The sequence below is a fragment of the Nelumbo lutea genome, chromosome 1 (assembly GCF_056320005.1).
Source record: "Nelumbo lutea isolate HS-2025 chromosome 1, American lotus-T2T, whole genome shotgun sequence".
Taxonomy (NCBI): Eukaryota; Viridiplantae; Streptophyta; class Magnoliopsida; order Proteales; family Nelumbonaceae; genus Nelumbo; species Nelumbo lutea.
Window position 1 is genome coordinate 207,920,172 of NC_142684.1, and position 16,693 is coordinate 207,936,864.

Consider the following 16,693-nt stretch of genomic DNA (forward strand, 5'->3'; position numbering starts at 1 on the left):
CCTTCCATTTCCATAGAAAAATTGTTCCATATGTGTGAGAATCAAGTTTTCTTATATCTTCAAGGTCAGAATTTTTAACTGTAAATAAAAAAATCCAATCATGCAACCACAATAACAACAAGACCTTCCTAAACAAAACTATCTTTTTTTTGGTATAAAATCAAACTATCTATGATAAGCTACTTGCAACTCTTTGGTAGCTAAATGAATATAAAACATAGCCAGGTCACTATACATTCCACCAATGGCATTAGAACATTTAATTGATCCCTTGATCTCAGCCTGCCAAAACAAGCTAATTGGTCAATCGAAACCAAGAGAAGTCAACTATTAATATCATATATTTGTCAATAAACAAATACCTTATGATCTATGCTTAAGCTGGTTGCATTTTGTCGTTGGTTCTTTTCTCTGTCAGAAATATGATTTCCTGATTGTTCTGAATCCTTGAAGGAAGAGTTAGATGCAATTCTGTCAAACTTTTTAGTGAGTGGACTTGAGTTCAATTTTCCAATGCCAACGATTGATATCGGATGAACTTATCTAAGCACCCATTTCATGTCTTGGCAAGGATTTGGAAATATTTCTTCCACCAATGAAAGAATTAAATGCAATTCCATTTGATTCTTCAACAAATGGGTTTGAACTTAACTTTTCCTCATCCACGAGACCCAAAAGATATTGCAACAGATGGGCTTGCTAGGGGTTCTGAAACATCATCTCTAAGTGGAGAAGATGGAAATGCAGGGGGCTCTATGCTTCTTTCGATGGAGAAATTGAAAGTTTACATAATGAAATATCCATTGATGTTGCAATATCACCGGATAAAGTTTTGAAACCATTACATTCAATGACTAATGCTTTAACACTTAACTATGGACTTCGAGTTTAAATGAAGGAAATCCACTGCTACATCCAAGTTCTGAACTATTGACATGACCTACATCAGTGGAATATTCTGACATCTCAATATCCTCTTGTGGGGCCATGAAGAATGGCTTCTGGTCTATCTCATAATAACCAGCTTTACTATTTACAGAGTGATTGGTGCTCCCAGATATGCCATGTAAATTGTTGCATACAGCTTGATATGTGGGTCACTAGAATATTGATGCTGCATGAATCACCAAAACTATTTGATGATGCACGATCCGGTTGGTCCTAGTTGTCTGTAACATTGCCTTTGGTGGAGTGGGAGATGCCTGAAACAGGGAGGAAACAAGAGATTCCTGAGGGAGGAACCTAATGGGAATGTTCCGATGCTCAAGTTAGCACTCTTAAGAAAGCAGGGAAGATGAGAAATTCTCTCAGACCAGAAGGCGCAAAGTATCACTTACCTTTACTCTGGGGGAATAGGGCCATTTATAACCGCCCTAGTGCACTCACTCCCAAGCCTCTGCCAGATCAGGTGTAACCGCCTCTACAGGGGCAGACATAACCGCCACTATCTTCTCTATCGAGATGTCTCTGCAACGACTGGGATGGCGGTAGTAGGTGGCCATTGGGGTGTGATTGTCATGTGTCAGATTCCTGGTCAGTCAAGCGCGTCGCCTCAGAGTACGAACTTCTTTGTTGTCAGGTACGATCGTTCAGTTATGCGACCTGGAGCCGAGGTGCCAGAGTGGTGCATGAGGACAAGGGCATGGCCCGGACTGACCCGATGTGGGTCAGTCCGGGCTTTGCCCTTGTAGGGCTCGGGATTTCTAAGGAAAGTTTGGGTTCTACCTCCTGGGAAGCACGGGTTCTCTTTGGGGAGCTTGGGGCCTCTCCTTGGGGAGCTCCGACCTCTTCTTGGGCTATGACTATGTCGCTGTGCTGAGCTGACGCTCCTGCCAGGTCATACCCGATTGCCTCCATGTGTCACGCGGCCAAGGAGTCGGGTCAAATCTCCCTCCATCACTATTAACTGTAGTTGTGTAATGTGTTGAAACATATGGTTCATAGGCTATTTCCATAAGTGCCTTATAAACGCCTTCTGTTCCAGTAGGATATAGGACTTCGGTTCTTAAGGCTTTGGAATGCAAAAAATTGAAAGTAGTTTTGAAATTGAGTTTTATGGATTGCCAACAATCTTTTTGTAAGTGAATCGTCATCATTCCCAGTTTTAGAAGTGACGTTGACCGAAACCTTGGGTTCATAAGCTTTTAACAAGGCTATATAGTTGGAGCTAAAATTAGTCATCATTCTCCACGTTCATTCTACCAGATTCGGCTCAAGAAAAACTAAAGGAAGAAAGAAGAATCATTTTTCAAACCCATGTACCCCTTATCAATGCAGACAAAGACCTAGAGCCTCGCAATCTTTCCGTCTGACTCCATCTTATCGTACTCATCGATCATCTAATGGTTTAACCCTGCAACCTTGCCATCGAAACTGATATAGAAAACAGAAGATGATGGAGGAAAAAAAGAAAATCTCGATAATTACTGATTGTTTCATTAAGAAACTACCACTGCCTCAAACGCACAAATCAGAAATCCTTTGTCACAAACTCACTACCCATAGATCACCACCTCAATTGAAACCCAAATACTCACTGTTTCGTTAAGAATTACCACTGAAACCCTTTATTAAAACTAAAACCCAGAGCATCGTAAATAATAGAGGTTAGTGGGAGATAGGGAATAGTTGGTGGAGATAGAAGTCGCAAACTGTTGCTTTTCGATTTCTATTACAATGGATTCAATTACATATATACCCTCTGTATGCTTATACAGGTCGGGGTAGAACTTGTCAATGAAAATTCCAAAAAACGGAGGCTATTCGCTCTTTTATTTAGTATATATATACAAACTTACCTTCAGTGTTTGCTAACCAAGGGGAGGCTTCTGATTTTTGTCCAGTGGACAGGGAAATCTTAGTCCATTTTGAAAAGTGATGAAGGCTTTATTATTTAGGAGAATTGTCCATGGAGGTTTAAGTCTTTTACCCTAAAATGTATTATATTTAATAATTAATGGAATAATTGATCCATATATATGAAATTAAGGCTCAGTTTGGAAGGAGTATAAATGTAAATATGTAGAGTGCAAAATCTTGTATTTTGTATGTATTTGCATTGTATATATTTGTATTTATACTCTTCCCAAATTAATTCAATAAAAATACACTATCAATAACTTATGCCACTCCACATCTTAACTAAAATGCACAAATACCTGAGGTAGTAGGACTTAGAGTTTAAAAGTTGAATATATTTTAAAGGCCAATCAATATCAACATTCCAATAAAATTAATTAAATAAATGGGATCCGTCTGGCTTGCAGTTAGAATCTGAATTGGAATGGCCCATTCCTTTCCCTATTTGATTCGAATGGGAATCAGAATGATCAATTTGATTGGATTATCATTCCCAATAGAGGGGAGGGAATGGTCATTCCCTCAAATGGGAAAATGACATTCCACTAAGAATCAAAATGGGTTTCTGATTCTGCCCAACCAAACACTTAAAAGAAAAAAGTCAGGATGGACCATTCCTATTCCGGTTCAAGACTTTCTGCAAACCAAACATATCCTTAATACCAATGTTATTATCCTCTTTTTTGAGTTTTTTTTTCACTTTTTTTCAAAAAAAAAAAAATACAAAGAAAAAGATAGGATCTTCACAGTCTACTAGCATGGACCCAAACACTTTTATAAGTCTTAGTAAGAGCAAGTGACATGCATGAGGCATGTATTTGTGCAAGTAAATATGAAAGATACATTAACTTTTTATTAGATTTTTTAAATGTCTTGATTCAACGATCATATATAAAAATTAAAATATATAGACAATCACAATTTACAGATATTGGCATTATATGGTACCATTCAAATATTATACTATTATAATTTAATTTGCATGATTTTAACGTGTATAAAATAGTCAATTATTAATATAATAACGTCATGCTTTATAATGTAACTTTCATCCACAGTCATAATTGGACTTTGTAAAGAGATAGTTGATAACTATTAAAATTAAATTAATGGTTGACCTTAATGTGGTCGCTTGGTGTCCCTCCAAAAATGGCAAAATGGAGATGCGACATCAAACCTCTATAGATCTATAAGCTCTTTATAATTAATAGGGAAAATTTCTGATCAATTTGGTTTGAAAGTTCGGGTGCTGGATTAAGGTCATTTGAAAATTCCTGATCTATAGGTATTGGATTGTCATATTTTGAAAGTTCGGGTATCAGATTGTCGCATTTTAAAGTTCGGGGACCAAGTTGTCGCTCGAGCCAAAGTACAGGGTACTGATAAGGAATTTCCCTAATTAATAATGTGTTGATTGTGTTCTACATGACATCCAAACCAACAAAAAAAAAAAAACAGTATCTTATATAAGATAAGAATTTAATTTTAACAACCAAACCACGCTTTGTAATATCAAAGACATAAATCTTGTTGAACTTTTAAGAGGGGAGTTCTTCTCCGCAATAGGTAATGAATTAGGGGTGCAAATGGGTCAGACCACGATCCGATCCGATTCGAGATCTGATCATATTTGGTCGAATTTGGATCACTCTAGATCGGATCTTTGGATTGGATTAGATAATAGGATCTGATCCAAAATCAGGTTGGATTTGGATCACCCCTATCCAATTTGAGAAGATCTAATCCGATATATATTATAGATTTATATATATATATAATGTTATTTATTTATTTTAAATATATTTTTATAAATTTGTTATATTATTTATTTTTTATAGAAAACATGTATATATACATGAAAATAATTAAAAAATACTTATTTTTTTGTTTTTACTTTATTTAAATTAGTACATTTTATTTTTCTTTTAATAATTTATTAGTTTTTAAAGAAAACAAGCTGGATTGGATCAAATCCAAAGATCCAACTTACCAATATAATTCGAATTTAAGTCGAATCCTATCATATCTGGTTGGATTGGATCCGACATGAACAATATCAAATAGAATCAAATATACCCTGATTCAAATCCAATTCGATTAATTTACTTTCTAGAATAAATTTTAGTAAAGCAGTTTGGACTTTTAGAATTGTTTGAAGACGTACATACGTACAGTTTCCTTTCCTGTACCTTTTTTTATTTCCATTTTTCCCATGATCAGTTGTTGTGTTTCATGTATTTTTCTACAATTTCATACTCCTCTTTTATTTTTCAACTTTTGTATTTTATGTTTTTTACATAATAAAATGATTTAATGGCAGTTTGGGCTTTTAGAATTGTTTGAATACGCACCTAACAGGCACATGAGGGTCTTTTATGAAGTCAGTTCACCATATACTAATGGTAGACTCTAAAAATTTAGGATGGGTCGTCATTTGGGAGGTTCAGTGTATATGGTGTACCCCGAAAGTGAGATCAAATCAGCCCCCACAACGTCCCACAGCACATCCCCTCTGTGTATTGGGAACATCTCCCGAATGTACCGTGGGATATTGTGGGGGGCTGATTTGAACTCCCCCAAGTATAGGGAAGTAGTATATAATTTACTTTTTTTTGTGTGCATGTATGTTTGGGCACAGGTATCAATTGAACCAGATTCAATCAGATCTAATCCAATATAAGTCTATTATAAATGGATTAGGTTCAATCCAATTCAATGAATACTTTGGACCATTTTGGATTGTTTCAATTCAATGTTTGAATAATTCAACCTATTTAATTCGATTTTAATTCTAGATATGTTCCAATTCAAAATTGATTTATTAACTCTTATATTCTTATTTATTTTATATCAATGGACTAGAAATTGATTCAATCTGACCCAATTTAATATAAATTCATTAGGTTCAGCTTGGAATGAGTACAAATACAAATATGTACAACATAAATGTATACAAAATAATACAAAATATAAGGTTTTGCACTCCATATATTTGCATTTATACTCCTTCCAAACCCAGTCTTACAGATGAACAAGATCCAATCCAATCTGTCCAAATTGATATCGATTTGGACGGATCCAACTCAAAACCCGTCCATTGACACCCCTATAGGCGTGCACGGAATTTTCAAGATAAATATGGTGACAAAAAAAGTCACCAGTTCCGTAGTCCATTCATTGCTGGAAATGGTCATCGTGGCTTCACTGAATCAACACCAAGCTTGTGTGAACATTAATGACAGGGTCAGTATCATGGGGCACAATGATAGAATTCCACTGTGTATTCAATATAAAATGGTTATGCTTGTGTGAACTTAATTAGATTTATACCACAATGGATGATAAAAACAAGGAAAATGATGTAAATAAAGATGAGGTTTGAACTTGATGGTTGATGCAGACTATCTATTGCATTGATAAAAATTAGGCTGAATAAATGACATGGTTGACGTTGTAAGGCAAACAAACAAAAAGCTTCACTCAATACATGAACCAAAAAATACATGAGAGAATACATGACCCTTAAATAATTAATGGAGTTGAATGGCATAACAAGATTCATGGAATACAAGACCTCTAATACTAATAACTGGGATCATGATTTTTAAACCGTTGTTGATCCGGATGGTCGGATCATTTGGCTCGGGAACCATCCAGGCAACTGGATTCGTTTACCCTAAATTTAGTTTATAGTCAAAAACCGTTGAATTGGTCAATGACATTGAATTAGGTGGTCGAATCATTGATCCGTTTAACAGTTTTTTACTGTTATTTTATTTTATTTATATATTCTTTTGCCAGAATGAACCATTTATTCAAATTGGATGGTCAAACCATCGACACAAAAACTAGTGGCCAGAACAATTCCGACTCCATGTTGTTTTTTAAAACATTGAGTGGGATAAACACTTTATTGAATTTAGAAAATGCTGGGCTGGTTCCCTTGGTACCCGTCCTGATTTACCCCTCACACCAACCTCACAACACATCCCAGCTACACATTGGGAACATCTCCCATATTCATGTGTTGTTATTCATGGGAGATGTTTCTGATACATAGTGGGGTATGCTGTGAGGTGTGCTTTGTGAGTAGCAAATCCCCATTTTTTTTGGGACAGTAATTTCAAGCATTTTTAGAAATATCCTAGGGAAGGCTGCTTCATATATAGCGACTGAAGTGATTAAACTGAACAACTTATTGCTTTATCTCTTAACCAAGAGGTTATTAAGTGGAATTATGAAGTCTTAATGGCTGAAGTTAAGTTGATTACCATTCTCAAAAATAAATTTTATTTAATTATTTTATTGACTATGATTGGCCAAACAATGGCCTTCAATGTCAACTTCGAGAATAGACTCCTTTTGTTATCTTCAATTTTCATCTTATCAGGAATGTGCTGTATGTCTCATTAAAAAACAAAAAAGAAATTTGATGTGTGTGGTCGATCTAAAGAGTTTAGAGTCAACAATTTTTGGTCTAAAAGGGACAACGTTTAGTTGTACTCATAATGTGTTAAAAGGAGCACACCGTTACTCATTTAGCTTATATAACTGAACTTCTTGTGTGCTTTAATGGTTTAATTAGGGTCTGCTTGGGTATCTCCTACCCACCCTACATACACGACACCACAGAGGCACAGCTGTACATTCAGAACATCTCTCCGTGAATGATCACATACAAGGGAGATGTTCTAGATATTATTGATGTGTGGCTGTGATGTTCTATGCGTAGATAGGGGTAGGGTTGTTCTGGGTAGGAGAGCTGAAAACTCGTGTAAGGGTTTGAAGCTTTAATTTACATGCTTTGAAGAAGCTTTCACCAAATATACTTAACAGGTCGTCAATGTGGGCCCACCTTACTTAGTCCTAAGCAGTTGCATTTCAGTCATCTCAAATGGGCACTACATTTCAGTCCTAAGGAGTATAAATACAAATATGTACCTATACAAATACATACAAAATAATATAAAATACAAGGTTTTGGCTCTACATATTTGTATTTATACTCTTTTCTAAATGGAGCATTAGGCTGTATTTGGTTGTAGTGTAAGTTTATTTGCACTAGTATAAAGACATGAGAGTGCAAATGTAAAAAGAAATGCAAATTCTTGTTTAATTTTGTTTTCGGTTTTATTTTATTCTACTTCATGTTTTATTTTACTTCATTTGTATGCAATCAAACAAAATAAGTTAAAAATTGAAACAAAAATATGTCAGAATTTACAATCAAATCATTTCTACTATCATAGTTTTGCATCAATGTAAATTCATTTGCATTGCAACCAAACACAGTTTTAGGTTTTAATTTGTTTGGTATCATTATTATTTTCACCTAAAAAATTTTGAATTGGTCAATATAAATTTGTGAGGGAGGATTTTTTTTTAATGTTTTTGGCTATAATAAGGAAAAGATATGATTCCAGAAAAAAAATACAGCAAATCAACTGATACCATAAAAAATAAAAGATGTGACCAATAAAATGGTATTCATCAAGATTCATGAGTTGCTTTGATTGGGCAAAGTTCTTTGGTTACCATGCCTTTTTGGTATCATAGATTTCCGCTTTGTTTTCCTACCTAAAACGTTTCATGTGATTTCATAACAACACATAATTATCACAATTTGTATTAATTAACTCACAACATTTAAGGTTTAAGGTGAAATAAAAACAACACTATTACCAAACATAACCTTTGTACGTACGGGCTTATTTGGATGGAGTATGTATTACGGAATGCAAGGACCCCATAGGTTAAGGTCTACGTTTACCATTTTTAGCAATAATAATAATAATAATAATGGAGAAGTATGAATTTGTTGAATGCAGATTTCTGATTTACATCATGGTTTTTAAAATTGAACCGATCAGGGTTCTGGTTATTGGTTCGAAAGATCCAACTGTTCGATCCAAGCAGTTGGCCCATTTTGATAAAAAAATTAAAAAGATTAAAAATTTTGAAAAATGATCAAAACGGTTTCAACGGTTAACTGGCTGGTTCAGTGGCTTGTTGATCAAAATCAACGCTTTTGGGAAAAAATGCAATTTTGGGGGAAAATAGAACCGATTAGGTGGCCGATTCTTGATTTTTCTAGTTCAACTGTCTGGTCTAGTCCAATTTTGAAAACCATAATTTACACCATAAAGCTATAAACATTCAAAAGGATTACAACCCACACTGTATGCATCAACACCCGCTCGTGAATTGACATCAATTCCAAAATCACACCTACTCGAGAGTATTTTGACCTACAAATTCTGACCCATTTTTAGCATAAATCAACACGGCTTAAAAATGTAATAATAATAATAATTATTATTATATTTTAATAATAATATCATTATTCACATTTTTAGTAATAATAATATTCGTTCATCAAACATTATTACTCAAAAATCGTGAAAATTCAAAAAAAAAAAAAAAGAAAACGACCGTTACGAAATGATAACTGTTATGACAACAGTGAGGATCCATATTCACGTAATATTTTTACAAGCTAGCCGGGTTCTCCCGCGATTTTCGTCAACTTCACGAGTTGGGAGTCAGGACTTGTGTGTTGTCTTTACGCGACCGACTGAAAAATAAAAGGTAAAAATAGAGGCGGAACGCGGAACGCGGGAAGGAGCATTACGTCTCTACGTATATGGTACGTCATCCACCAATCTAAGGACACCCGTGGACATTCTCTCCTTGTCACAATCGCCCACGTGGCTCTTCCACAGCGCATCTCCCCTCCTTCCTATTTGGCGGAGCCATCATCAAATCAAGCAGCCCATGTTGTCTGTTGAGCCACGTTACGTAAATATTACCACCCTTCACTATCTTGCACCTATCAAAAATATCCTCCACCTTCTTCCGACGCGTATTGTCACCTTATCCGAATATCGGACGGCTGAGAATGGAGGTTTCATTTTATTTTAATTGGAACAGAAAAATGGTATAAAAATAAAAACCGAGAAGGTCTGATGGGTCGAAAACGGTAGACGAGCCGTCGCTACTCGCGCTATATTTTCTGACCGATTTATTAGAGTGTCGTCCGGAAGACAGAGGTCTCTTCTTGCATTTGCCCTCTTCTCTCTGATTCTCTGGTTTTAGTTTTCTCCCGAGTCGCAGACATGGTGGAACCGGTTGAATTACCGAGTCGTCTGGCGATTCTTCCTTTCAGGAATAAGGTGTTGTTGCCTGGTGCTATTATTCGAATTCGATGTACTTCACCTAGCAGGTAAAACGCTCTCTCTCTCTCTCTCTCTCTCTGGCATTCTGGGTTGGTTTGTTGGATATTGCGGGTGTTTAAGCCTTTATGTTTATCCCGAGCCGTAAAAATTCAATGTTTCTGAGCACAGTACTGAATTTATTCAACATATCAATTGGATTTTATTTTTTTGCCTCGATCTTTTGGTATTGGATGGTTTTGGTTTGTCGGGATGGGTTGAATAGCTATAAACCCTAGAGTTTGGTTTATTTATGGCAAAGTAAATGTGTTACAATTTGTTCTTCCCCTTGTTTACCAATTCATTTTTTATTTCTTGCTTTAGTTGGTTTAAGCACGATTATTTTCCAACTTGTGGTATTGTTGTTACGTTAACTCCTAAAGACGTGTTTATTTTTTTATTTTTTTTTAATTTTTCTGCAGTTGGTTTTAGGAAATTATGTTATCTTTGAAGGTCTTGTTCAATGGCATTAGTTGTTGAAATCTAGTATTAATGTTATTTCCCGTAGAACAGTTTTGTTGGGCAATTACTTGTTTATTTACTTCGAACTTCTCAAATCAGTGATACAGTCTTTTGACTTGTGCAGTGTTAAATTGGTGGAGCAGGAGCTGTGGCAGAGAGAAGAGAAGGGGTTAATTGGGGTTCTTCCTGTTCGAGATGCTGCTGAGACTACGTCAGTGGGTTCTATTTTATCTCCAGGTCACGCTGACCTTTCCCTCTCCATTTCCTCTCTCTCTCTCTCTCCCTCCCCCGAAAAGAAAAAAAGGAAACAAATAAAAGATGATGTTTCTGTTGAATACTTTTCTGCTACTGAAAGGAAGAAATCTTTTATATCTAAAGGTGTTGGAACCGAATCCGGGGATCAAGGTGTGAAAGAGCCAGTTTCCACTTCAGATTCTCATAAGCAGGATAGCAAAAATCAGCAGGAACTAATTCACTGGCATACAAGGTATGTTTTATTTAATTTAGCCTTCTTAGAGTGATTTGTCATTATCTTTGTAGTAACATTTTTCATTTTGTTGAATTAGTAACGCTGTGCATTTGATTTTTCTATTTCAGAGGAGTTGCTGCTAGGGCTCTACATCTCTCAAGAGGAGTAGAGAAACCAAGTGGGAGGGTCACATATGTAGTTGTCCTTGAAGGTTTGTGCAGGTTCAGTGTACAAGAACTTAGTGCAAGAGGAACATACTACACTGCCAGGATATCTCGTCTTGATATCACGAAGGCTGGTAAGGCTTTACATTTTGCGTTCTATGGCCATGAAAGTTGTTTATAAGGAACTCATTCTGTTCCATGGCAACATATTCTGGGATATTTTGTCATGACTACGAAAACTTTGCTACCTAGATATTTAACTATTTCTGCATCTCTCTCATTATGCCCTGTATTTCCTTCTAAACTCTTCTGTACATAAGGTAAATGTACTTCCCTATTTTTCCAACCAACCAACCAATCAGTGTAATTTTACAGGCTTCTATTTACCTGTGCTTGCACTTGCTCTCCGATGTGCTTGTTGTCATTTTCCAAGCTCCATGGGTTTCCAACTTGCATGCAGCCTAGGCTATTGCACTATTTGGTTCACCTTTAGCAATAAATTGAGCTAACACAAGGCACAAGTCCTTTCTTTTGCATTGCAAACACATTCCAATTCCCAAGGGATGCTGGAAAAAGGAAGGCAAAATTGTTCCTGTTCTCTCATGTTTTTGTTGAAATTAGAATATTCATAAAAAATGGAGCTGACACAAGGGAATGAAGTCAATGAAGTACGGACTCTTTTTGACAAGCACAATGACCAACTTCTCCCAACCTTATGTTTCTAAAAGACTAGTTAGTCCTGCCTTGCTATACCTGGAAAATTCTAGATTGTAATGTATTTTATTATTAATGAAAAATTCTTTTTATTTACTATTATAAAAAAGAAGGTCTTGAGGAGAGAGTTGCTGGAACGGTGGACAAACAATGTGAATCTTATGCCTAAATACTTTCGTAAATCCTGTGGAGCAAAATGGACCACCATTAGTGTTGATAAAAAAGGAGATGGAGGAGGATTGGTATTTGGAACTTTTAGAGTGAGAGGGAAATATTGCATTGGCTGGTATTACTTGGGAAGCTTGGAGTAGCTTGCTGCTTCAACTGGATTGGCCTGATCTGTGCCCAATGCTTGACTTTGCTCAAAGAAGAACAAGACTTTGGGACTCTTCATCCTGCAGAACCACCTCTGGATGATCTTATCAAGACAGGACTTGATCCCCTCCTGAAATTTCACCCAAGATTGTACATTTTCAAACTCGTTGGCCATGTAAAAATTCTTTTTAGTTCCCTCTGCCTCATTTAAAGTGCGACTTTTCTTCAACTCACTGTTCTACACTGGTATTCACCTGTCTTGTAAGACCTTATGCACATGGTTTTTTCGTTTAAATAGAATTATATGGCATCCTGAAAAAGTCAACAAAAACCAAAGAAGTGCATCCAGAAAATGAAAATAAGTATAAAATCAGGAGTTTATTTTCTATAGAAGATTCACTAAGGTGTTTTGTCTTCAGAGAGTTAATATTTTCTCAATTCCATGTAAGTGACCATTAATTTTCCGACCTAATACTAATTAAAAAAACCAGGAAAAGGTTTTTCTTTTCTTTTCTGTTTTCATTCCTTTGTCTCCTTCCTGGCCTCCTGGGTAAGCAAATGAAGCCTAAGGGGCTGAGCTGAATGACATATTTCTTTGACTTTGAGTGAGTAATTTTCTAATGATGTTTTGAGGTCCTTAATGGCTGAAGCTGAAATGGAATTGGTTACACTGGAATAAGTCATTCCATTGAGCCACTTCAGCCGTTATCAAATGGCCCCTAAGAGTTATTCCAAGGAGACCTACTGTGCAATTTTGAAGGATGTAATCGAATATAACCATAAAATAGTTGTCCAGATTAAGCATTTCCTGTTTTCATGTTTTTAGTTTGGCCGAAATACAGATTAATCCATGTATTGGTCTAAAAGACTGATACATGCCTTTTTTTTCCTAATAATAAGAAAGATATGGATCTAGTTTGACCAAAATAGTATTATTTTACATATCTCTTCAATGAAGGAACACTTATTTGTTCTGCTGGAGAAGATGACTGAACTGTAATTATATGTTCTAACAATCTCCAAGATCTAAGAATGACGAATTAATTACATGACATTTAGCAGAATATACTTTCTAGCAAGATCTAGATATGAATTGGAAATGATTTTAAGATTCTGGTATATTTTTGAAGGCAATCTCCTGATCTCAGGTCCCAATGGGTGCTGACCATCACCAGTTTTCAGAATATAGTGCTTATGTGTACCACAAAGTGTTTTTTTTAATAAATTGAGCAAGAAGAAAATTGTCTGGATTGTGTCCACTATAGGAATGGAGAGAATGCTGATACCATCTAATCAGTCATTGGGTGATCATATCCTGCTGCTACAGGTTTAGCTGTTGTGAACTTATCTTGTTGATTATTAATTTAGTAATTGATTCAGACAGTGGAAGCAATTGAATTTTGACTTTCTATGTAGTTATGTACAGCAGAACAAACTATGACAAATTGACAGCTACTTGACCTGCTATTAAATAGAGATAACTCCACCCTGTATTAGAAAAAGAATTTCCACCCTATGTCTTTTTTTATCAGCAAGAAAAAGGTTATTTATATTAATATATAAAAAACAAATTACAGTAGAGTGGTGACCCGTCACCTTTAATATAGAAACAAGCAAGGGCGATAAAATATATATGTAATCATTATAAAATCCATTGGTGGCCACTATATATATAATCCCCAAAGATATTCTGATCCATCTTATTTAAGCTTGTGCTAAAAAATTTCATTGATGTGGTGGTTGTTGAAATCTGGATTGATGATCTTATCTGTTGGAATGCTGAGATTATCTCATTTTTATCTTAATAGAAATGGAGCAAGCAGAGCAAGATCCTGATCTTATAGCACTTTCTCGTCAATTCAAAGCCACTGCGATGGAACTGATATCTGTTCTTGAGCAGGTAAAAACTTGGTTTAGAATGTACTGCAGTTACTAGTCCCTTAGTTTTTTGTTTCAAAATTTCAAGGGGGGGGGTTGGTTGGGAAATAAAGTTATTTAACATATTAACAAACATTTTTCAAAAATTCTTAAAATAAGTGTATTGGCTCGATGCATAATGAAATTTTCAAACTTGCTTATATAGAGATGATGAAATTAATGTATTCTATAGGCCTTGTGAGTGCATATGCTTATCAGATCTTACTTCTTTTGTGATCTTTTTCCACTTCACAGCTTCAGATCTGACACATTGTTGTTTTTTTGCCATCTTGTCATCTATCCAATGTAACTTTATATGCTACTGGTTTGATGTTTTTTTTTTTCTTTAAAATTATTTTTTCCTTTTGGATGTAACTGCTGAAATTTAATAGATCAGGTTTCTTAACCACAGTAGTTGAATTAGGTCATGTTTAAGACAGACAATGATTACCCTTACAACTATATAGATATGCACAAAAAACTGAGGTAGTGTTGGTATGGTGAGCTCAGAATCATTAGATGGCTACTCTGCTCCAATTGGTCATGGTGACTCCAATTCTGCCGAGATGTTGGCCTTCTTCTAGTTCTTATGTATGCTCTTCTTTTAGTTATTGTAGGAGTGAAGATAACCCTCAGGTAATATAAAAAATATCCTCCACCTTCTTTTAGTGAACATGATCATTGGGACATGGTATTAGAGTGGTCAGAGCTTTGGCATCTAGGGTGATCAGCTTGTTCAGATGGAATCGGAGTTACTGTCTCTGGCTGATGATTTAGTTAGGAGAGAAGCAGAAAGCGTTGAATTATAGCTGGTCTTTCCCTGGCAAGTTAGTCTGCTAATGAATTAGCAGTTATGTGATCTCAACTGAAGCAAGGGGTGCATAAGAATTACCTATTTTGGGCTCAATTGTAATTTGTCTTATCATTTTCTGAGGCTGCACCTCGCGCCTCTCTGTGGGAAGCTTCTACCGTGTATCTTTCTTAAACTGAACAAGTTCAACTGTTTGGACACAATTTCAGTTTCCTGAATGGAGTACTATGGGATGCTAAGGACCTAGACTCCTCATTCAGTTTATGATTACCCAAGGACCTAGACTCCTGCCACAATTGTAATAGTCCATAGGAATTGTTAAACATAATCCCTGAAGCATAAAAAGGTTCTGCCTGTTTATAATCTTTTTTACCTATTGGCCCCGAGTAAACTATTAGGACTTGTCTTGATGGTTTCTGAAATCTCCTCCAACACTCAAAGCCCCAAACTTCTAAGGTTCCCTAAGCTGCAACCGTCGAAGTTCAATTTGGTGTTGTCATCAATGCTGAAATGCTTGAACAATTACATGGTTTTGATCCAAGGAGCTATTCTCACTGAATCAGTTCAATTAAGGCTTCTGGAGTTCATTTCTGTTTGGAACAATTCTAGTATTTAATTATTTTCCCAAACTAGCTAGATAATTGGTGCTCTCACATATCTGCAAAGTATTTCTCCCCTCTTTATCCTACCAGGATATTTTTGCTTGTTCTACTGAGATTTTTTTGCTCATCCCATATAGCTGGGAGTCTTTGTGGACTTGGCTTGAGTTGGCTTCCTACTGCTTTTTTTTTTTTTTTAATTATCTAGAAAAGTTTATTTATTTAATTATCTTGGCTGGTGTCTACTTGATTGTTACCCTATACTTGCCTGGTCATGAAATTCCCTCCTCCTTGCTCTCGTATTACACATTTTTTGCTTTTCCCAAAGACCTTTTTGAACCATGGTATGATCTTTTTCCCTACCTCATTTCTGCTTTTCTTTGTTCTGTGTTTTGTTGATAAATAAAATGCAACTGTTGTTGTTTAAGATCTCTTCACAAAGGCACTGACTGTTGTTAGCTTTTGATTGACTAGGTAACTAAAAAATTATGTTGCTCATGTTTTTGTAGCTGCTTTAATTGCTTAAAGTATTTGACATTTTATTACATGATTTAATTTGATCATGTACCTCTCATTCTCAGTATTAACTTTAACCTTTCATATTGTCTTATCAGAAGCAAAAAACTGTTGGAAGGACAAAGGCTCTTCTGGAGACACTTCCAGTTCACAGGCTTGCTGATATATTTGTTGCCAGTTTTGAAATAAGCTTTGAGGAACAGCTATCTATGTTGGATTCAGTTGATTTGAAAGTAAGGCTTTCAAAAGCAATGGAGTTGGTTGACAGGCATTTACAGGTAATTAAACTGGACAGACATTGATTATGAATTACACTTGGTTATCTTTGTGTATACTCTGGTAAATTTTAACATTTCCACTGTAATAGTCAATTCGTGTAGCAGAGAAGATAACACAAAAGGTCGAAGGACAGTTGTCAAAATCACAGAAAGAGTTTCTTCTGCGCCAGCAGGTTTGCTTTCTCGCTTAAAATGCTAGAGACTCTCTCTTTTCCTTCAAGCACGTGGATAACAAAAATGAGTCTGAACAACAATCAGGGTCTTATTTCTTCCAGTGGGAGTCTTCTTCTAATCTTGTGTTTGTCTTTGTTGTTGCTTTGGGTGAGAGAATGGGTAGCAATTGTGCTTAGTAATTTACATGAAAGTCTCTTATTTGCC

At 35.8% G+C, this 16,693-nt stretch overlaps 1 protein-coding gene across 6 annotated transcripts in view; it reads left to right on the top strand.

Moving 5' to 3' along the window:
- The first annotated feature begins 9,758 nt into the window (after window positions 1-9,758).
- Window positions 9,759-16,693, top strand: part of LON2 (lon protease 2) — a 32,997-nt gene continuing 26,062 nt past the window's right edge. For 3 of the 6 annotated variants that reach the window (XR_016104623.1, XR_016104624.1, XM_088962628.1), the window contains exons 1-7: window positions 9,759-10,081; window positions 10,657-10,769; window positions 10,911-11,019; window positions 11,130-11,299; window positions 14,003-14,094; window positions 16,136-16,315; window positions 16,405-16,488. Coding sequence is in view for 3 of the 6 variants with exons in the window: in XM_088962628.1 (XP_088818754.1) it covers window positions 9,975-10,081; window positions 10,657-10,769; window positions 10,911-11,019; window positions 11,130-11,299; window positions 14,003-14,094; window positions 16,136-16,315; window positions 16,405-16,488 (855 nt within the window). In the remaining 3 variants the exon portion in view is untranslated. Of the gene's footprint in view, window positions 10,082-10,639; window positions 10,770-10,910; window positions 11,020-11,129; window positions 11,300-13,381; window positions 13,522-14,002; window positions 14,095-16,135; window positions 16,316-16,404; window positions 16,489-16,693 lie in introns of those variants that run through there. The other 3 variants (XR_016104625.1, XM_088962630.1, XM_088962629.1) reach the window with 2 other exon arrangements.